The 21,001-nt window shown below is 62.7% G+C and overlaps 3 protein-coding genes across 4 annotated transcripts; 1 reads left to right on the top strand and 2 right to left on the bottom strand.

The window, feature by feature from the left end:
• Positions 1-2,026: 2,026 nt before the first annotated feature.
• UQCC4 (ubiquinol-cytochrome c reductase complex assembly factor 4) lies at positions 2,027-3,064 on the bottom strand. The gene is made up of 2 exons (XM_055409111.2): positions 2,927-3,064; positions 2,027-2,850 (listed from the first exon to the last, which is right to left on the bottom strand). Exons 1-2 carry the CDS (start codon positions 2,956-2,958, stop codon positions 2,475-2,477), a joined length of 408 nt encoding a protein of 135 aa, XP_055265086.1. The 5' UTR covers positions 2,959-3,064; the 3' UTR covers positions 2,027-2,474.
• A 6,268-nt stretch (positions 3,065-9,332) lies between these two features.
• PERCC1 (proline and glutamate rich with coiled coil 1) lies at positions 9,333-11,625 on the top strand. The gene is made up of 2 exons (XM_055409115.2): positions 9,333-9,538; positions 10,804-11,625. The coding sequence occupies exon 2, from the start codon at positions 10,837-10,839 to the stop codon at positions 11,623-11,625; it is 789 nt and encodes a 262-aa protein (XP_055265090.1). The 5' UTR covers positions 9,333-9,538; positions 10,804-10,836.
• Positions 11,626-11,650: 25 nt separating this feature from the next.
• CCDC154 (coiled-coil domain containing 154) lies at positions 11,651-20,876 on the bottom strand. 2 transcript variants are annotated; one of them, XM_055409114.2, is made up of 17 exons: positions 19,461-20,876; positions 19,148-19,364; positions 18,870-19,059; positions 18,686-18,732; positions 18,282-18,377; positions 17,710-17,833; positions 16,139-16,240; positions 15,938-16,066; positions 15,571-15,695; positions 15,151-15,277; positions 14,934-15,071; positions 13,922-14,041; positions 13,747-13,823; positions 13,270-13,387; positions 12,938-13,024; positions 12,487-12,674; positions 11,653-12,379 (listed from the first exon to the last, which is right to left on the bottom strand). In XM_055409114.2, the coding sequence occupies exons 1-17, from the start codon at positions 19,468-19,470 to the stop codon at positions 12,250-12,252; spliced, it is 2,025 nt and encodes a 674-aa protein (XP_055265089.2). In that variant the 5' UTR covers positions 19,471-20,876; the 3' UTR covers positions 11,653-12,249. The 2 variants fall into 2 exon arrangements, with proteins under 2 accessions (XP_055265088.2, XP_055265089.2); XM_055409113.2 differs by having other exon boundaries at positions 11,651-12,379; positions 15,938-16,240.
• Positions 20,877-21,001: the final 125 nt, after the last annotated feature.

The following is a 21,001-nucleotide window of genomic DNA, read 5'->3' as shown; positions in this document are numbered from 1 at the left end:
ATGGATCTTTATGGAAAACTAATTTGTTCCATTTCTAGAAACTCCAACCTAAAAAAGAATGAGATTCAGACAAAGATGTAAATCAGAGTTATTTGGCATAAACTTAAGAGCACCTTGAAGAGAATGAAAATGCTTCCTGAGAATTGTTAACAAGAAAAATGCTCCTCCTTGAAGTGACAAGACAAAGTAAGATACAGCAGTTCCATACATTAGTTCCCAAGAATATAAGTTGCTGTTGTTTTTTCAAATACAAGTAATACAGTCAAATAGTATAAACTATCATTGGTGGTGGGATGACACTGGCTAAAAAATATACTACCTCTACAAACTGTACATTGAAACCTGGAAATTAAAATAGCAAAAAATGAACAACATGACATTTTATAAGTAAATCAAGCAGGAGAATGAAACAGGGTCCATGAATTCTTTGGAAGAAAAAAACAGATCTTGAAGACTGCCAGGATGTAGGAAATGAGAAAGAAGCCTAGGATAATTCCAAGGTCCCAGGCTGGGAAGGATACAAAGAAACAGGTTTGGGAGAGCTGAATTCTCTTTCCAACCTAAGGAGTTTGAGGAACCTGTGAAGTCCAGTGGAGATGTGTGGAGAGCCGTGTGTGTGCTCTCAGTCGTGTCCGACTCTTTGCAACCCCATGGACTATAGCTCACCAGGCTCCTCTGTCCATGAAATTCTCCAGGCAAGAATACTGGAGTGGGTTGCCATTTCCTTCTCCAGGGTATCTTCCTGACCCAGGGATGGAAACCTCGTCTCCTGCAGATTCTTTACCACTGAGCCACCAGGGAAGCCCACATACAGAGAGCCACATTGAGCTTAAAAAAGGGCTCAAGATAAAGAAATTTGGGGATCTTTAAAATGATGCCTCCTTTCCTCCTCACTCAAGAGGCACCTTCCTTGAAGAGAATTGGGATAGGCTGTAAAGACTGTCGTTTTTTGGACTTTTGAAAAATGTTCTTAAAAGGCTGGGATAGTACCCAGACACATACAAAAAATAGCACAGCTGCTTAGAAGATATGAGATCGACCTCAGTAACTTTTCCTTGGATTAAAAGAAAAAAATTTGTCTCTATCTTCTGCCCCAAAAGCGTTCAAAGCAGTTACCTCTAGGTGGTAGGACTACTACTGTTTCCAGTTCTCTTTTTTCTGCTTACAACAGTGTCTAACTTCACCAAATATAGCTTATTGCTTTGATCATATGAAAGTTAATTTTAATGAAAACAAAATTTCTTCTCGTTAGTTATTTTTTCTTGCAGGAGCTAGTGAGAGTAAAGCCAGGATTCAGGTTTGAATGACTGTTGCTCAAACAAAGTGGTTCACAACCAAAAAAGTCACAATCCCTCCAGGCCAGAGAAAGGACATCTTAGTTCTCTGCTACTAGTGGCACTGAGGATGCGGCCTGAGTTATGATTAGGCCAATCTTTTCAAATCTTGGTCTCTCCATCTTGAAAAAAATGAATATATTTGATTCAGTTGCCGCTCCCTAACAAGCAAGATGGGCCGGCCACTTAGAGCACTTCTACAGAGGTCCTGCAAGAAGCCGGTACACTGCCATAGAGTCAGTGGTCTTTAATCCGAGTGAGAGAAATTTCTAGTTAACTTTGGCACCAAAAAAGTCAAGATAAAACGTTCTACTAAAATGGTAAATAAATAAAATCATCCCTTTAGGCATCCTGTATTTAATCCAGAATTAAGCTCCTTTCCTACTAAGCAGTCCTTTGAGAAACATTGTAATTTACATACCCAAAATACTGTAAGTTGTCAATAAAAATATTTACCAGTTTTACTCTACTCAGAAAGTTATTGCTTTGCTAAAAATAAAACTGTACTGAGAGCTGAGAAAGCTCATTATTTCTGGTATCGTTTGATCATATTCCACCAGTTACATTTAGGTTTCTTTTCTCAGCTTCTATACGGGGCGGGGGGGGGGCGGGGGGGTGGAAATTAAAGGAACTGAAATGATTAGAAGGCTCCCTTTCTTAAAATGAAGTGCTAAAAAAAAAAATTGGCTTAATTTCACATTACCAACTTATAATTTTATTGTTTGTTAAACTAACATCAATTATACACATCACAGTACACTGTAAGATAAAATGTTTAACTCTTCTGTCAAGTCACTCTGTCTCAGAAAGTGGATGACACTGGACTACAGCTGTCACTACGTTGCTTTGTAAACATGATAATGTACAAACACACCACAAATCCAACAGCACATGCTGCGACCAAAACCTTTTCCGTGGACCTGAGAAACCTTTCCGATGTATTCGATGGGAAACGAGCATCAGACAAGGAGCCGGTTCCGATCTGCTGACATCCTGTGTCACCTTCAAGGGGTCAGCTTGGCCAGGTGGGTCATTCAAGTCCTTCAGTCTCAGGACGCGCGTAATAACGGGTTCAGAAACTGTCAAACGCGACACCAAAGCCTAAGGGCGGAGATCTGTTGTTTCGCTCCTGGCACCCCATTAAGTCCTCGCCCCGTGGGCCACCGGAGCTCCAGGCTCTTCAGAAGTGTCGCTGGGTTCCGGTACCTCTTCCAGCAACATCCGTTTCAACCACTGGTCTGCGCCGGTCTCCTGCCTAAAGAAGCACCAAATGACCAGAGCCATGAGGGACAGGCTTAAGGGCAGCACCACCCACCAGGGCCGCTGCTGCCCGGTTCCCAGGGACTGCTTCACTGTCCAGCGGAGCGGCGCGGCTGTGCTGGAGGAAAACCGAAGGGGGCGGTGAGGATCATCCTCTTCGTCACCCTCGGCCGCGAGCTGGGCTCGAGCCCGGCTGCTGGGCGGCGGAGGCGGGCTTCGGGAAGCCCAGCGCACGAGCCTCAGCACCCGGAGCGCCCTGGAAGAGAGAAAGCAGTGAGCGCGCGCGCCCGCCCCTTCCGCCCGAGGTCCCGCCGACACCCGGCGCAGCTCACCCGGCAGCCCGCGCACACAGAACGCCGCTCATCGCGACCCCGGCTCCGCGCTCGGCGCCGCCGCGCGTCGCAGTCTCGTCACTTCCGTCGCGCGAAGCCGGAAGTTGGGTGCTGTTCCGGGCCTCCGCGCACGACTACAGAACGTGGGACCCCGCTCGCGCAGCGGAAATGACTCACATCCTCCTGCAGCTTCTTCCGTCGCAGGCCCCCCCCCGGCCGGCCTCGCGGGCATGCCGGGAAATGGAGTTCGCGGCTGGCCGGAGGCAGCGCTAGCCTTCCTCGCCCTGGGCTTGCGCCCCAGGCCTGAGGCCTGTAGGCGGGTCGGGGCGTTAGCGTGGTCCTCAGACGAGCTCGCCTCAGCGCGGGTCCCCCGATAACGGCCCACACTACGCACCCCTCCCGCCGTGCCGTCGCAGCCCCGGACGCCTCTTCCCCCGGCCTCGCACCGCTCTCTTGCTCTCTCCGTGGGACTTCAGCCACGTCCCGTCGACTAGTGGCCCCGGCTCCGGGGCCGCGGGCCCGCACCCAGCCCTCGCGCTCTGCGGGCTCCGAGCTGCGCAGCCGTCGCCGCATATACACCATCCGCCCTGCTTGGCAGGCGCACTGCTCAGCCGCAGGGCCGTGGGCCTCACCCACGGCACCGGGGCACGCCCGTGGCCCTCCCCGCTGAGCCGACGGGCACTCGGGCACGTCTCCCTCTAAGGCCAGCGGGACCACCTGCGCAGGGCCCGGAGCGCCATTGTTGTGGATGGAGGCTACAGCGTGCTCCTCGGGGACCTTCCCGTCCACCTGCAGGAGTCAGGCCGGGAGAGGCAGCCCTGAGCTGTCCCGGGACTCCCCGTCTACCCTGCTCTCCAGTCGGCTCCATAGAGAAGCTACTGAAGCCTTCTGTCTTCAAGGCAAACTGGCGCTGGGTCAGCTGAGCCGTCCTGTCTGGAGACCACATAGGAGGACCCAGGCATCACCACAGACTCTGTGGCGTTATGGGAATGTGCTGGGGTGGGAGTGAGGGGGCACTTGGTGACAAAATCGGATTACGAGGCCACCTTGTGAGCTGTGACATTTGAAAAACACAAAACGCAACATGAGAGGGTGCTTTTATTTTGGGGGGTCAGTTTTCCCCTAACTCCTTTCAGGGTGTGTTGAAGATCAGCGACTGAGGTGGCTAGTGACTTCATTTTTGCAGAACCGGGTGGCAAGTGACAATCTTTGGTTGGCAGCTGTAATTTGCTGCCTCCCTGGTTCAGCACCTTTGCCTCAAGCATATCCTGCACCTGCTTTCTGGTGGGAGAAGCGCCAGCCTTGGGGATCCCGCCACACCCCAGGAATGCTGGAGACACTTGAGCAAGGGTGACAGACTGGAGGTGTTCCTAACTCAGCAGCACCTGGGAAGTCTCCCCACCCGGGGAAGCCCAACCCTGAACCCCTGGTGGCGGCTCAGCTCCAAACCCAGGGCTGTGTTCAGAGCTGCTGTGTCAACAGAGGTACCTCTGTGCTCATGTCCTCCTCACTGGGCTCCACCCCACCTGTTCCACCCCAGAACCCCACCCAGAGTCACTGCCAAACCAGTTCAGCCACAGGGAACCCCAGGAGCACCGGCTATGGGCAGGAGGATGGACCACAATCATTCTGGTGTACAGCCTGTAGGGCTTCCTGGAGGAGATGAAGATAACCTGAGGTTAGCAGTGGAGCTGCTGACTGCAGCTGATGCAACCACCTGATTGGTCTGCTTTTGGGCATGTGGGCACAAGCTGCCCTGGGCCAGCAGAGGGGGACCAGAGCTGGGGAGGTCAAGGGCAGGGGCTGGTGGGGGGGCTGGGGACCCCACCCTTGGGCAAGGCAGCCTCTAAAGGGTCACTAAAACTGTCTTGATGACTGCCTTGGATGTGTGACAGAAATTAGACACCTGGACAGGCACCTCTTGAGCTTCTGCTTCCTCAGCTGTAAAATGGGCATCTCCTGTCCTTCATGGCTGCTTCCAGGGGAGTTCTGCCTGAGGCCCTTGGCAGGGCCCGGGGCAGCTGTTAACGTTAACGGGACAACGTGGACATGTCCTTCCATCCTGAAGCAATGGATGTTCCTTTATGGCCTCCAGGCTTCTAAGGTGCTCTGAGGTCAGAGTCCGGGAGGAGCAGTGCAGACCACAACAAAGATTCAGCAAATCCACATGTCCTCTGTGCCCAAGTCCTGCTGGCCAGGTCTCCATTCTAGGTGAAGGCATGATTCAAAGGACACGGGTCCTGTGGAGTCAGCAGGCCCTGGTCTCTGAGAGCTGGCCTGGAGCTCAGAGCTGGACTCTCCCATGGGACAGAAACAACTTCAGAGAACATCTGAGTTGGACCAGGGCACTCCATGACCACGGTGGCTCAAGACAGTCACATCTGAACACAGGCAAGACATGGACGTGGCTCAAACCTCAAAGACCAAATACCCGCTTCCTGGCTAATGGGAGGGACTCTGGTCATTCACCAGCCATGGGTGTCCTCCTTCTGGACAAGATGTATTAAGACGCTATACTAGGGACTCCCCTTGTGGTTCCATGGTTAAGAATCTGCCTTCCAATGCAGAGGATGTGGGTTCAAACCCTGGCTGGGAACTAAGCTCATACATGTTGGGAGGCAATTACTGAGCCCATGCACTCTAGAGCCTGTGCTCCGCAACAAGAGAAGCCACTGCAAGGAGAGACCCAAGCACCGCGATGAAGAGTCGTCCTCACTCAACAACGAGAGGAAGCCCGCAAGCAGTGAGGAGCCTGTGTACCACAACAGAGACCCAGCGCAGCTAAAAAGAAATACAACTTTTAAGTGGTGCTACACTGGACTGAACAATATTCTTCCAAATTCTGTCCCCCTGGAGCCCACCACATGATCCCTATTTGGAAAGGTCTTTGTGGATGTAATTAGTTAAAACATTGTCATATTGGATGGGGTTTCCCAGGTGGCACTAGTGGTAAAGAACCCACCTGCCCATGCAGGAGATGTAAGAGATGCGGGTTCTATTCGTGAGTCAGGAAGATCCCCTGGAGAAGGGAATGGCTACTCACTCCAGTACTCTTGTCTGGAGAATCCCACAGGCAGAGGAGCCTGGCTGGCTCCAGTTCATGGGATCGCGAAGAGTTGGACACAACTAAAGCGACTTAGCATCCACCTATGCATGTCATATTGGATAGGGTGGGCCCCAAATGGCATCCTTATAAGAAGACAAAAGACCCAGAGACACGTGGGGAGAAGGCCATGCCAAGAGGCGGGTGAAGACTGGAGTGATGGAGCTAAGAGCTGAGGAGCTGGGAGGATCCCGGCTGCACCAGAAGCTTAAAGAAAGGCCTGGAAGAGTTTCTTCCTCAGAGTCTTCATGGTTTCAGATATCTGGCCTCTGGAACTGTGAGAAAAGAACTCTGTTGTTTTAACTCCCCCCGCCCTGTCTTGTCGGTGATCCTTTGTTATAGCAGCCCCTGGAGACTCACAGCCCCCAGAGCACAGCCCCCACGCACGCTGAACCCAGAGCCCTTTGTTAAGGCCTGCCTCCCAAGACATGAGCACTGCGGGGCTGTGGGCTCTCCCTGCTGAAATCCACTTGTTCAGTGAAACATGTGTCCTCTCAGGCCTCTGGCTGGAGGGTGACAGCAACCCCAAATGCTTGGGTTTGCTTGACTCTCCGATGCGGGGGAGCCCCAATGGGAAAATCCACAACCAGATGCTCCCAGGGCCACCCCCAGAGCGTCTCCAGGACCCTCCCCTTCCTGACCCCAGCAATCTCGGCAGGGCGCTGGGTGACAGGTGCCCCACACTGGCATTGATGCCCCCCCCCGGGGGGGCATAAACCAACACCTCAGCCTTCATTATCTCAAAGCACACACAGAGCAACCTCACCCGGGCCTAAGGTGCCACTAAGGGGAGGGAGGCTGCCGCTCGGCGTGCCCGATGGCGGGAGTACTTTACCGTAGCGCCACTTGAGAGCTGACATATTGGACCTATTGATTTTCCCTGGGAAGATCAATACAGGGTGTGTGGGGACAGGTAGGGCCACCACCTTTGGAAAAGCAGAGCCCATCTCCCAGGGGCCGAGGCCTGAGAGCAGAGGTGGGGGTGGGTGAGCACAGAGCTGTTAAGTCCCCACACCGCGCACGAGGGGGGCCAGCTGGGAGCAGGTGCCGGGGGGGCCTGGCATCCTGAGTGCCTTGGACCCCCGCCCACTCAGGGGCCCCAAGGGTCAGGGGGCTTGGAGGCCACTCCATTCCTTGGCTTGAGGCCCCTCCCCTGTTAAAAGCCAGCGGGGACCCTCTGCTTCTGTTCCCCCGTGTCCGCTCACCCCGCACTTGGCCCCGCCGCATTCCCTCTAAGAATCACGGCCCGTGGGGTAACCCAGGGCCACCTCCCGTCTCAGGGTCCTCCACTCAGCCAGCCCTGCTGGGCCCCTCTGCCAGGTGAGGTGATGGCAGTTCCCAGGGTGAGGGAGTGGGCATTCTTGGGGCCATCGCTCAGCCGACCACGGGGTGCTGGCTCCCGGCTACCTGGGTCCTTGCCAGGCCGTCCCTGCTGCTGGAATGCCTTCACTGCCCCGGCTGGGCTGGGGGGGTCCCCTGCCCCCTCAGTGCCTGCAGACCCCCTCCTTCATGGAGCCCCCCTCTGGCCACACTGAAAGATCTTCTCCAGGGCAGGGCTGCACCTCACTTTCCTCAGCCTGGCCCTCCCCCCAGCCAGGAGCCCGGCACAGGCGAGGGCTGGAGACTGACCCACAGGCCCTCCTGGGGCCTGCACCCAGATTGCACTGCCCTCGCCACCCTGAGGGGCTGACCCAGTTGCCTGGCCGGACTCCAGCCCCTTCCCGGGCCTGGGCCCTGGCTGTTCCTGACAGGGAACTGCAGCTGGGGTCCGGGCAGATGGTGGGGTCCAGGTCTGGGTCAGTCACAGAGAGCGCTACTTGGGGCTGTATCTGGGCAGAGAGGGACCCTGGGGTCCCAGCCACCCTGGGCAGCCACTGGACCCTGAGCCCCAGCTTCGCTTGGCTGCTGTGAAGGCCCCCGGGGCGGGTCACTGGCCTGGCGTGAGGTGGGTCGCGTCCCTAGGGTAGAACTTTGCATTTCCTGTCACTCCCCCAAAGCCGGCCCTGAAGGCAGGCGTTGGGCCCTCCAGGTGGCGGAGAAGTGACTGGCAGCTTTCCGTGGGGCAAGTCCCCCCACAGTCCCCGCTAGGACCCCCGTGGGATGGGAGGGGAGCAGCCCCCTTGCAGAGGGCGGTGGAGCCTGGAGCTGAAGGGCCCAGGGAGGGGGTGGACAGGTGAGGCCCGCAGCTAGAAGAAGATCTCGGGCTGTGAGTGACCCTGCGGCCCGGGGGCCGGGCACACGCCAGGCTGCGGGGGGCTGCTGTCCTGTGCTGCGAACCTGGCCCCCGAGCAGCGGTGGCTTTTGGAGACCCCCAGCCAGCACTGGGACTGCTATCCGGGAGGAAAGCACCCAGCTATGCCCACGCGTGTTGGGTGACAAGGCAGAACAGGGTCCCCCAAACTGTGTCCACATGAACCTCAGAAGGGAACCTCATGTGGAAGGAGGGTCAGTGGGGTGAGGTCAGAGGGACTGGAGTGGCCCTCAGTTCCAGGACAGGTGTTCTCGAAAGAGCAGGGAAACTCGGACATGACATAAGATGGGTTGGGGCGGCCCTGTGATGAGCGGAGGCTGGGAGCCTGGGATCACAGGCAACACCAGACACCAGGAGGGAGCCGGGGCGGGTGAGCTCCCCGCTAGAGCCTCAGGCAGGACCTTTCACTTCGGGCTTCTGGCCTTCAGGGCTGTGAGAGGCTCCCCCAGTTCTGCTTAGCCCGCTGGTTTGCTGGGAACTGGCCGGGCGCCCCCGGACGCGAGTGTAGCAGCAGATGGAGGGGGCAGGGAGGACGGCCTGGGAAGATGCTGGGGTCCGGGTCTGGCTCCTGGGCGGGGGTTGGCGGGGTCCAGGCCTTCTGGGGTCCTGCTCGTGGTGTCAACTATAACGGCCAGGGAAACATGGTGAGGATACCCCTGGGCAAGACCCCCGGGGCTGGAGGGGCTACCAAGTCCCTCAGAGGAGGACCCAGATGCCAGAGAAGGAGGCGCCAAGGGCGAGGCCCTGGGGGTGGCGGGGGTTCCTCGGGGTTTGCTGCACACACACCTGCAGCTCTGGAGCAGTGGGAGGTGGTGGGAGCGGCCTGGCTGGTGGTCCCTGGCCCTCCTGTGTTTTCAGGGCTGCTGCTGGCCCAGAGCCCGCTCACCCAGGACGCCGTGGAGGCAGGATGTCCTCTAGAGAAGGCTACTCCAGAAGTCAAAATAGCATGAAATTTAATTTTCCGCCTATTTGACAAGGCTGGGTCTGGGCCCCAATCAGCGGCTGAGATAAGGGTCCTTGGCCGGGTGTGAGCCAGCTGGGCGAGCGGCAAACACTCCACCGTCCCTGGGCAGGCTGAGGCTCCCCCCGTGGGGCCCTGGTTGCCGGGCGCTAAAGCAAACGGGCTCTATTTGCCCAGTCTGCGATGACAATGCAGTCATCAAATATTTGCCGGCCTGACCGGCCACTGAGCTCAGCTATAAACGGTTGAGCCCAGGTGGAGGTGGGCCTGCCCAGCAGGAGCTGCAGGCCGAGGCAGGTAGGAGCCAGGCTGGGTGGCGGGTGGGCGTGGGCGGCAGAAGGCGGCTGTGGGCTCCTCTGCCGAGGTGGTCTCTGCAGACCACCCACACACTGGGAGGGGTCACCAGCAGGGTGGGGAGGCTGGGTCATTGAGGACAAGTCCAGGCCAGGGGTAGACAGGACACCTGAGGCTCAGCTCCCCACCAGCGGCCATCCATACCCCAATGCTGGGGCCACAGGACACCCAGGCAGGGAAGAGAGACCCCAGAACTGCGAGCAGAGGGCAGGGGCAGGGGGCGGGGGAGGGGAGCTCCCCTGACTCTGACTCCTCGCCCCTCCCCCACGCACAGGATGGTTTCCTGAAGCTGGGACCCCCTCCCTCTCTGAACCCCCTTCCCTTTCTTCCTGCCCCTGTCAGGCTGCCCACCAGGAGGCCTCTTGGCCAAGGGTTGGCCCGCCTGCCTCCCTGGAGCAGAGGAGCTTGGCCTGTCCTAGGGTGGGGGCCTCCCCCATTCAGAATCAGCTCCCCATGCCCCCTACCCCACCCACAGCCCCCCTTGGCCTCCAACCTGTCAGTGACTTCCTCAGTCCTGCCTGCACCTCTTCCCCACACCTAGCCTCAGGCTAGGAACACTCAAGGTGACCCCCCTCCACCCCACAGAGAGGACAGGGAAGCCTGGGGCGGTGGGGGTGGAGAAATGGCTCTGCCCTCCCCCAAAGGCCCCCCAGAGTCACCCTCATGGCCCCTGAAGCCCCCAGATTTCAAGGGACAGAACAGCTGGGTCAAGGTGGCCAGGCCCGGCCTCCTGGGCTCAGCACTGGCACCTCAGGGATGAGGGGACCCTGCCAACCACAGACACTCATGGGGGGCCCCAAATGAGTCCCCCGCCCCCGCCCCGCCCCGGGGCAGATGCCGTGTCGGCCAGCCTGTGTGTCAGGGGCCACAGCGACCCTGCGCTGCGACATAGCTCTGGTCTCCAGACCCCAAAGCCGCCCGCAGCCCAGCCCAGCCGGCTCACTGCCCCCCGGCCTGCTCGGGTCTCCGAGGCGCTGTTTCAGCGGCACTGTCGCCAGGCCCCCAGCCCACAGGACAGGATGAACCCACCCCTCGGGGTGACCGCAGCCTGCACGCCCCTCCCATCGCGCCCACCCACCCCCGGGCCACCACCTCGTCTCTCCCCAGACATCAGCCGTTCCTGAGCTCGGCGCCGCCCCAAGACTGCAGTGGCCATTCCCTTAGTGGGGCCCCCGGCTACCCTGTCCCCTCTCTGCCTCCCTCCACAGCCGGAACCCGTTGCCCTGACACTCCACGAGGAGATGGCCGCAGGGGTCATTCGGCCGCTCTGTGACTTCCGGCTGCCCCTGCCGGCCCTCCGGCTCTTCCCATCCCCGGCCCTGGAGCCCCCAGACACTTCCGAGGAGGAGGAGGAGGAGGAGCTGGAGGCCGAGGGGCCAGAGGGCCACAGCCTGGCCCCCCACAGCCCAGGCTGGGCCCCCGAAGTGCACCCCCTGGACCCCAGCAGCCCGGAGACACCGCTGCAGCTGCTGCGGTTCTCGGAGCTCATCAGCGGTGACATCCAGAGGTATTTCGGCCGCAAGGACCGGGAGCAGGACCCCGATGCCTGTGACATCTACGCCGACAGCCGCCTGGCCAGCAGCTCGGCCAGGGAGCTCTCTTGCGCTGACCTGGTGCGCCCAGCCTGTGGCGCACCCCTGGAAGACCGTGAGGCCACTGAGCCCGGGGGCTGCTCCCCAGGGTGCCCTGAGGGGCAGGCGCGCGGGCCAAGCCTTGGTGGGGATGGGCCACCGCTACTGGGCCCCCTGGCCGAGCTCTTTGACTACGGGCTGCAGCAGTGCTCGGGGCCTCGGGCAGGGGGCGGCCGGCAACTCAGGCTGGAGCGCAAGTACGGCCACATCACCCCAATGACCCAGAGGAAGCTGCCCCCGTCCTTCTGGAGGGAGCCGGCACCCAGCCCCCTGGGCCTGCTGCACCCTGGCACGCCTGACTTCAGCGACCTGCTGGCCAGCTGGTCGGCAGAGGCCGGGTCCGAGCTGCTGGGCACGGGGGCCCCGGGCCTGGAGGGGGTGCAGCTGGCCGAGGCCTAGTGATCACTCGAGGGTCAGTGGGGGTAAGCTGAGGGCTCCAGGCATCCAGAATCACCTTCCTGCTGAACTGGAAGGAGCCAGGGGACCCCTAGCCATGGCGGCCACCAGGACTTGAACCAGCTCAGGTGGGAGCTCCCCAGGCCACGGCTGGGGTGGGCCAGGGTTGCCCAGGGGCTCTGCCCACAGGAGGGAGGGCAGGGCAGGAGCTGCAGCCCTCGGAGGTGGGGGCTCAAGTCCACACGCTGTGGGCTAGTCCCATGTCCCCCAGGCCAGCCCTTGAGGTTCCAGCCAGTGGTGTAGGGCCCCGCTCTGCACCGCCCACCCGGCTGGCCCCAGGGCGGCCCCTCCTTGCAGTGCCCGTGGCAGGTCAGGGCCAGCTACTGGGTCGAGGACTTTCTGGTGGGGCAGGAAGAGGGCACCGTCTTGGTGTGGAGTGAAGGCCTGGGGGGCGCAGTGCTGTGGGCAGGAGGCCCTGGGGAGTCGTGGGGCCTGGGCTCGGTGGCTCTGGCTGGAACAGGGGTTCTGGGAGTCTCGGAAAGACCCTCTTGGTCTTTTCTCTGCCCGGGGCCTCCTGACCGCCCCCGTAGGGAACTCTGGACTCTCACAGGAATGGGGCAGGCACGTTTATTTCTGGACAATGGGCAGGGACGAGAGTTGGTGGGCAGGCTTCTGGCCGAGGGGCTTCTCCAAGCCTGCGCTCCTGGGCGTCTGCCGGGCTGCCAGGTTCATGAGAGCCACCTTCCACTGAAGCCACCTGCCCGAGACATGGTTCACGCCCGGGGCCCACCTCCATCCCCTGCCCTGTGGCCTCCCCTGAACCCGGACCTTCAGGTGCTCTGGAAGGCAGCTCCCGCTGCCCACCTCACAGCCTGATACACGCCCCAGCGGTTCACGGGCACCACGTCGTCGGGAGCTACGTCCTTGACGAAGAGCTGCTGCCGCCCCAGGGCCATGGGGCCCCTCCTGCTGCTCAGCGGCAGGGCCCAGGGGCCCTCCTCGCTCCACAGGCGCAGCACGCTCTCCTGTAGGGTGGCCATCGCCTCCGCGCGCTGTGGATGTGGGAGTTGGACCAGATGGGGGCCCGCCAGCGGGGATTATCTCCCTCTGGACAAACCTGGGCCTTATCTGCTGGGAAACGCGGCTTGGGCCAGACATGCAGACAGACAGACGGCTGCGCAGAGAGGAGAGCTAAGGGTGGCCGGGCTGGGGGTGGTGAGGGCAGCGGGGCATCAGGCCCCGCACAGAGGAGGGTACAGCAGCCCCCCTACAGGCCTGGTGGGTGGGAGCACCCAGCTCGGGGGCCGCCTCTCACCAGCTTGGTTTCTGTATTAAACTTGAGATTCTGGATGGTCTTGTTGTCCTGGATGCTGGTTTCCAGTTTCATCATTTGGTTCTGAAACTGAATAGGGCCCCCATTCGTGGCCACAGATGCAGGGAGTCTGCAGACCCGGGGGGCAGACCCGGTCCACGTGGGAGCCCCCCACTGGTACTCTCAAAGGCCAAGGTATGCAGAGCCAGCAGCAGGACGGCTGGTTCCATGAGCCTTGCCCCCACCCGCCAGGCGGTGTCCTGGATCTGAGCCTCCCTGGTGGGGGGAGGTCTGCGTGGCCCCTGCCCCCTCCAAGTGTGCCAGGCAAAGGGTACCGTGGCCAGCTTGCCCTGGATCTCGGCGATCTTGCGCCCAGGGTTGCCCTCTCTGAGCAGCTGCACGGAGGACAGCAGGGCAGCCAGCTCCTGCCTCACGGCCTCGACCGCCAGCTCTCTGTGGGCACAGAGGTGGGGCTGCTGGACTCTGGGAGGGCCCGCGGGGGCATGCAGGGCGGTGGAGGGAGGAGGCCCTGGGCAGGGCAGGGGCACTCAGCCTTGCTGCTCCTCTGGTGGGCACTGGGGGTCCCCAGGAGGTGACGGGGGGAAGGCAGCCCCCAGCAGGACCCAAGCCCAAAGCTGGGCCAGGTGGGGCTGGGGAGGGCCCAGGGTAGCCACAGGGGTGGGGGCTTGGGGAGGATGCCCACCGTCAGGAGGCCTGGGAGGCCGCAGGTGGTGCTAAGACGACCGTGTCCTGCTGGTGGGGGGCAGCCCCGCCCCAAAGGCCCTGCCAGCCATGACAGAGCCAGGCCTCACCTGGCTGTGGCCTCGGCAGAGATCTTGAGGTCCAAGTCGCTCTTGTGAAGCACGCACTTGTCGGTGACAGCCTCTATCTGAAACGTGGAGTGGGCAGGCAGCTACAGGTGGGCATGGCGGGAGGGCAGCCGCGGGCGGGCACAGCGGGAGGGGAGGCTGCCCGGCCCTCACCCACCTGCTGGGGCAGGCGGTCCACGCGCTCCTGCACCTCCCGCAGGTGCCCCTCCGCCTCCTCTCGACACCGCATCAGGCCTTCCCGCCACCGCTGCTCTGCGACTTCCCACTCATTCTGTGTCTGGGGGGGGCACCAGTGAGGGCTGGAGCCCAGCGGGAGTGGGAGGGGGGACGGGCGGACAGACGGACGCAGAGCCAGGCCCAACAAGGTCACCCCACACAGCAGAGCTCCTAGAGGGCATGGGGCACCCGCCTCAGGTCTGAGCAGGTCCACGCTAACTGGACACAGCCGGGCCTGGAACTCCAGGCAGGGCCCCAGGCTGCGCAGAGCACATCCCTAACATGTCCAGGCTGGGCTCCCTGTCCCAGTGGCCCACAAGCCTGTGCAGACAGGGGCTGAAACAGGCAGCCCGCCCCACCACCAAAGGGTGTTCATGTGTGCACACGTGTTGTTCACGGCAGGACTGAAGGCATCAGCAGCTCAGTGTTCGTCAGCTGACAGATGGATAAGCTGTGGTCCATCCACGGTGAGATGTCACAGCCAAGAAAAGGAGGCACGTGCTGACACACAGCACGGATGGACCCCAGACATGTGAGCACTCAGTGAGAGGTGCTCACAGAGGCCACGGGGTGTTTGGTCCCACTTATGTGAAACGTCCAGAGCGGGCAGAGCCACAGTCAGGAAGCAGATCAGTGCTTGCTGGGGGCTGGGGAGGGGCAGTGTCTGCGGACACACAGGGTTTCCTTCAGAGGGGAAGGAAAGATTCTAGAAGTGACCGTGATAGTGCTTATACAGCTCCAAATGCACAAAGAATCACAGAACTACACACTCTGAAAAGGTGGACTGTGTGGCGTGTGCCCTGAACCTCAATAAAGCTGTTAGAAAAAGCAGACAAAGAGCCCCAGGGAGGAGGCCACTGTGCTGGCCGCTCTGTGGAGCCTGTGCGCTCTGGGCCCAGGGCCGTGAGGCCAGCTGCCGGGGAGGCGGGGCCCCTCCTGTCTGGGACACTCACCTCCCGCAGCCGCATGCTCAGCGTCTGCTCCTGCAGGTCCAGCCGCCAGCTCAGGGCCAGGAAGTGGTCACTCAGGTCCTTCACCTGCCTGACCAGCTCAGCCACGGACACCTCCAGGGCCTGGCTCTTCTCTCGGAGCTGCGGGGGGTGGGGCTGAGTGTGCCGCCCGCCTGGAAGTGGGACCCTGCGAGCCTGCCCCCCCGCCCGGCCGCCTCACCAGCTCCAGGGCGCCATGCGTCTCCTGCTGGGCCAGCTTGCTGGCCAGCTGCATGGCCTCCAGGTTCTCCTGCAGGTAGGTGGCCAGCTCCCCAGCTCGGCTGTCTTCCAACTGCCCCTTGGCGTCCCTGGGGGTGGGTGCCACTGAGAGAGACTGACCCTCAGCCAAGGCTGGCCCCCACCCTGGGCAGTGGACCAGGTCCACTGGCTTCAGAGCCTTCCAGGAGGCCCCAGGGACGAAATGATGGGTGTCATCCCAGGGGCCACTGGACTGGACTGTGTCCACCACTACTGCTCAGAGCGCCCTGCGAGGGACAGGCCAGGGTGTTGAGGGGAGCCCCCACTACAAGGCCGCCCCCTCCCCTGGGGCACCGTGCTAGGAGGATACCCGCCCCGCCCGATGGCCCCCTTGGACGCCCACCAGGCCTTCTGCTCGGCCAGCAGGACACGGTTGAGTGACACCTGGTTCTGCTGCACGAACTCGGTCAGCTGGACCACGGCCTTGTCCAGTCCCCGGCACTGCTCCAGGAGGTGGCACTCTTCCTGCTGCCGGGTGGAGGGGGCCTGGCATGCTGCCTGCCTGGCGCTGCCCCCACAAGGCCCTCACGTGCCGTGCCACCCACCTGGCCTCCCCATCACCCACCTGGCACTGCCCGTCCCCTCTACCTGGTCTGCGCCTCCCTGCTGCCTGGCAACGTCCCCACCCCCCTCGCCTAGCACCGCTCCCCAACCTGGTACCGCCCCTCCCTCTGGCCCTGGCCCTCCCCATGGCACCGCTCCTCCCCTACCTGGCACTGCCCCCGCAGGGCCCGCACACGCTCTGTGTCCAGCTCCTGCAGCTGCCGCCACCTGCCCTCCAGCTCCTCCCGCAGGGTGCTCTCTGCCCGCAGCCGCGCGCTCTCTGAGACCTTCATCCTCTGCAGCAGCCAGTGGCCATGAGCCTGGGGCGTGGGGGGTGCGGCCACCCCCCTCCCCCCGCAGGGGCCCACCTTCTCCAGGGCCAGAAAGCTCTTCTGCAGGAAGCCGCACAGCCTGGCCTCCCTCTTGAGGAAGCGGAGGCTCATCTCCTCCCCCAGCTTGGTCATCTGGGCCTGTGGGTGGGGTCCACGCAGTCGCCATGGCCGTGGGCCTCCCCTACACCCGACCCCTTGCCCACAGTGTCATGCTGTGCTCTACCCAGCCTTCTCTCTTGGAGGCAGCCCTGGTCCCTGCATCTGCAGGGCTGGGCCCATCACGCCCTCCAGAGGACGGCAGGCAGGCAGGTGGGGCCCTGGTCCCCAAGTGCTATGAAGGGGCCCAGGACACACGTGGTCCCCACAGTGACCCCCAGACCCCTGAGCCAAGGGACACGGCAGACCAGCCACCGATCCCACCCCTGCCAGGAGTCTGGTGTCCGTTTGAGCATGGGCGCAAACACGCAAACACGTGTACACACACACACGTTCACTCGCACACTGCCTGCCCTCGCCCCCAGGCCAGGGAGGAGGCCCTTCCCCTTTCTCCCTCATTGCTCCCTTCCTGCCTCGCCAGAGGTCTGGGTGCAGCCCCGCCCAGCACCCCCCCACACACACCCACAGGCACGAGGCACCCTCTCCTTTTAAGGCCGGGAAGGCCGCCCCAGTCCAGGGCAGGTGTGCCCTAAGCCTGCACGGGCCTCCCCGCCCCACGCAGGCCGACCCAGAGCCGGGCTCAGCTGCTTCTGTAAAGATCCAAGAGGCAGATGTTCAGGTCGATGGGCCCAGGGTCTCTGTCACAACCCTCCAGCTTCGTGGCTCCAGTGCCACAGCAGCCGTGGGCAACAGTAGACAGATGACCACAGGCTGAGGAGCCCACTCAATGCCCCGGGGTGCACTAGGTGGGTGGTGGGCCAGCTGGCCGTGAGGAACCCTGGGCCCCGACGCTGCCCGGAGGGCCTGCCTCTCGACGGGGCCGGCATACCGCCTTCCCACAGGGCCACGGGGGGGCGGCAGGCAGCGGGGCAGCTGAGCTATGCGGGCAGCAGCTGGGGATGCGGTGCGGGGCCTGGTCTCTATTTGCAAAGCTGCAGAGGCTGAGCCAGAGGCGCACGGCCCCAGCCCCACCTTCTAGGCCATACGCACTGGCCCAGCAGCAGGCCCACCGGGATATGCGTGTCCACGTGGGGGGGTGGAGGGTGGGGAAGGGCCTCAGGGTACGAGCTTCTGTTTCCTGATCCAGGGGCTGGTCCCTCTGGACGGGGAGGTGCTCATGATGGACTTTCTGTGGGGGAGGACGTGCTCCATCTCGTGGCCTTAGCAGTAGGCGCCGGCCACAGGCAGCCACAGGGTACCGCAACCTGGCTCGTGTGACCAAGGAGCCGACATGCAGAGACCCCTGTGGTCAGTGGCCACCATGGTGGCCAGCGTAGGTCTTGGGGGTTGACCCAGGTCCAAACACATGGACAGAACCAAAAAGAGAGCCGGGGAAAGGAAGAGCCCGCCGACGGAGGAGACGCCGGCTGGGAGGGATCCGGTGTGGATCGGCTCACTGGCAGCTTGTCGGCCGCTCAGACGCCTGGGCCCGGCCTGGGCCTCCCAGGTACCTGCATCCTGGCCACCTCATGGTCCACCTTCTGGCCCGCCTCCTCCTGGCCCTTCTGCAGGGCCCCGCAGGCCGCCTCACGGTCCTGCTCCTCCTGCTGCAGCTTCCCGGTCAGCTCGGACAGCCTGGGGGCAACAGCTGCAGGTGACAGCAGCCCAGCCGGCCGGAGGGCCTTGGGGGGCCCCAGAGATGCTGCAGGGGCCTGGACACCAAGTCCTTCTCAGGCCTGAGCCTGTATCCTGGGAGGTGGAGACTGATCCACGGGCTGGCAGAGCAGGGGGTCTGACCCCGCCGGGGTAAATGCTCTTGAGAGGCCAGAAGCCCAGCGCCTGTCCCCCCTGTGTCCCCACCCCGGGGTGGTGAGAGCTGGGCTCCCTGTGAGCGTGATGATGGGGGAGGGGCGGGTGGCGACTCCGGGCTCAAGTCTCTTTTCCCCACAGAGGGTCCACAGGGGTTCTGAGGCCTCCGCTCAACCAGCAGCTTGGCACCCAGGGCAAGGGGGACACCTGCCCTGCCAAGGGATGCCCCCACAACCACTTGGCGGGTCCAGAGACTGCCTCCCCGCGGGCCCACCTGCGGCTGGCCTCCTGCTCGGCGCCCTTCCGCTCAGAGTCCTGGAGTGCCTGCTTCCTCCGGATCTGGGTCAGGGCCTCCCGGACTTCCACCAGCCTGGCACACAAGAGGCACCTCTGCCTGGGGCCCGCCCGCCCCCTCCTGGTGTCCAGGAGCAGGCTGGGCAGCCTTCGGGGTGGGGGCCTGGCCAAGCCTCAGCCCCCTTCCCAGGCTCCCAGGCTCCAGCAACCAGGCACTCCGAGGTGGAGCTGCAGACGGATTTGCTAACCCGAGCAAGACGCCACGTTGGAGGGGACCAAAGCCCGGGGCTGGGTCTCGTGCTGGCCAGGCAACAGCAGCTGCTTCCCCAAAGCCCCTCTCCCTCCCCCAGGCCTGCTCTGTGAGTGGGGGGTACAGTGGGGTACCTCTTGTCCAGAGCCTGCATCTGGTTCTGCTGCTGTGGGCCAGGGAGCTGTGAGGCAGAGACGCGGGCTAAGTGCAGCTGGGGCCTGGGAACCGGACCCTGGGGGCTGTCGGGGTGTGGGCCTGGGCTGAGTGGGGCTCAGGGTCTGGGGAAGCGCTGCCCCCAGGCCTCGGGACATGCCCCACCTGGACAGCCTCCTTCTCGGGGGCTGGAGCCGCCTGCCGCACCTCCAGCTGCAGCCTCTTCAGCTGTGCGTCCTGCAGCTGCAGGCAGGCCCGCACTTGCAGCAGCTCCCGCAGCAGGCTCAGCGTGGCATGCTCGCAGCGGGCCCTGTGTCCCCGCAGGGACGCCACCTCGGCCTGCAGGCCGGCCACCCTGGGGGGCGAGGAGCAGGCCGAGTTGGCCGTCTGTGTGGGGTGGCAGTACTGACTGCGAGGCCCCCCCGCCTGCCCCTGGGGCTCACCACTGCTCCAGCTGCTTCCAGCGCTTCAGGGTGCCCTGCTCCGGGTCGGAGGCATCGGACGGCAGGCGGCTGCACTCATCCTTCTCCGAGACTGCCTCCGGACTCAGGGGCTCAGGGCTGGCCAGCTCTTCCTCCAGGAGTCCCAGGTCCTCTGGGGCGAATGTGCTCAGCTGGGAGGGCGGTGAGGCCTCAGATGAGGGGCTGCTGTCTGTCCGCTCTACGAGAAGGTGACTTGGGGTTCACCTGTGGGGCTGATGGGGGAGCTGCTCCCAGATGGACCCCAGACCCTGCTGCGGGCACCCACTGCACTCACCATGGCTCATCCCGCTGGGCACACAGCGAGGCCCAGGGAGGGCTCAACTCTTGCCGCTCACACAGGAAGCTCAGGCTCAGAGGTCCAGGCCCCGCCTGAGGACACACACCATTGGACAGTAGAAGCGGGACAGTGCCTGCCAACCCCAGAGGGCGGCCTGGGCTGTGAGGGGAGCCGGGGGTCCCATGGGACACAGAAGCTCTTGCCTGGACTGCCCCCCCAGCTCCAGCCACCACTCAGCTTCACTGGCAGCCCCGCTTGTGGTCGGCCTGCTGCCAGGAGGCCTGGGCCTTGCGCCCCATGGTGGCCCAGAGCCAGACCCGTGGGTAGGAGTAAGGGACGGGGGGAAAGCAGGGGGTCAGAGCTGGAAGCTCCGAGGTCTGGGAGGCACATGGGGCGCGAAGAGGCCGCCCCCGCCCTCACATCCCTCCTTCTGGGACAAAACCAAGGTTGGAGGGCAGCGGGGCTCTGCCGGAACCTTCTCCTCAGCAGAACCTCCTGACTTCACGGCCCAACTGCCGGTGGAACCTGAGCCCTCAGCTTCCCCATCCCAGTGAGGCCGCCCCAACTGCCCACTCTCGGACAGATCCGAGGGGACACCCCTCTGCCGGTCGGAGGAGTGGCTGCCGGGCGCTTGGTCAGCCAGGGAGCCCACAGCCCGGTCAGGGGGGCGGCCCGGAAGCGATCACCCGCTCTCTGGTCAGGGAGCCCGAGCAGGGAGGCTGGAGGCCAGGACCACACCCAGCACAGGGGGGCGGCCAGGCGGAGGGCATGGGACCACGGGGGCGACAGGGCGAGGCCGGGGTAGGGCTACCCGGAGGGTGCGGCCACAGAGCTGGCGCAGCCCTGCGAGGAAGGGCAGGCCGAGCGGACCTGCAGTTGGTTCTAAGGGGGTAACTGACACGCTGCCCGGCCCCTTGCTCGACGTCAACGCCGGGTGACTGATGACGGCGCCCGCGCTCTCCTCGCGCCTCGGCCTGCAGCCGGGTGCCGGGGGGGCCGCATCTGGCTTCAGGCCCGTGTGGACACTCGGGCCCCTCATCCCACCCAGGTGGTCCCCATCCCACTGCTGCCAGACCTGCCCACGAGGGCTGTGGGGGGCTTCCCTGCGACCAGGTGTGCCTGTGTCAAAGGCAACCCCTCCCCAGGGAGCCCGACACCCTGCAGCCACATCACACACCCTAGAGGCCGGCAGGTGAGGGACAGGGTGGCAGGGAGGGGCGGCACCCTGACTGAGTGGCCATGGCCTGGGGGTCCCCGAGTGTGGGGACTGGGGCCGCGGTCAGGAGGCAGGGGGAGGGAAGACTCCAAGGGCTCTGCAGTGGTCCCAGGAGCAACGTGGATGAGGACGTGGTGGCTGAGGCCCACCCTCCCTGGGGCATGGGGTGGCCCCAGGCACTTCCCCATCCAGGGGTCTCTGAGCCCCTCATCTGCATCCCCCACTCAGGGGCGTCCCCACTGGCGTATCCCCCACCTCCACCCGAATGCCGGTGAATCCTAGGTGTTGGATCTGGGTCCACGCTGGGTGGGAACAAGGAGCT

This window comes from Moschus berezovskii, chromosome 27 (assembly GCF_049115385.1).
Source record: "Moschus berezovskii isolate FMDL1 chromosome 27, NW_MosBer_1.0, whole genome shotgun sequence".
Taxonomy (NCBI): Eukaryota; Metazoa; Chordata; class Mammalia; order Artiodactyla; family Moschidae; genus Moschus; species Moschus berezovskii.
The sequence above is the reverse complement of the archived record's forward strand: the minus strand, read 5'-3'. Positions and strand labels throughout refer to the sequence as shown.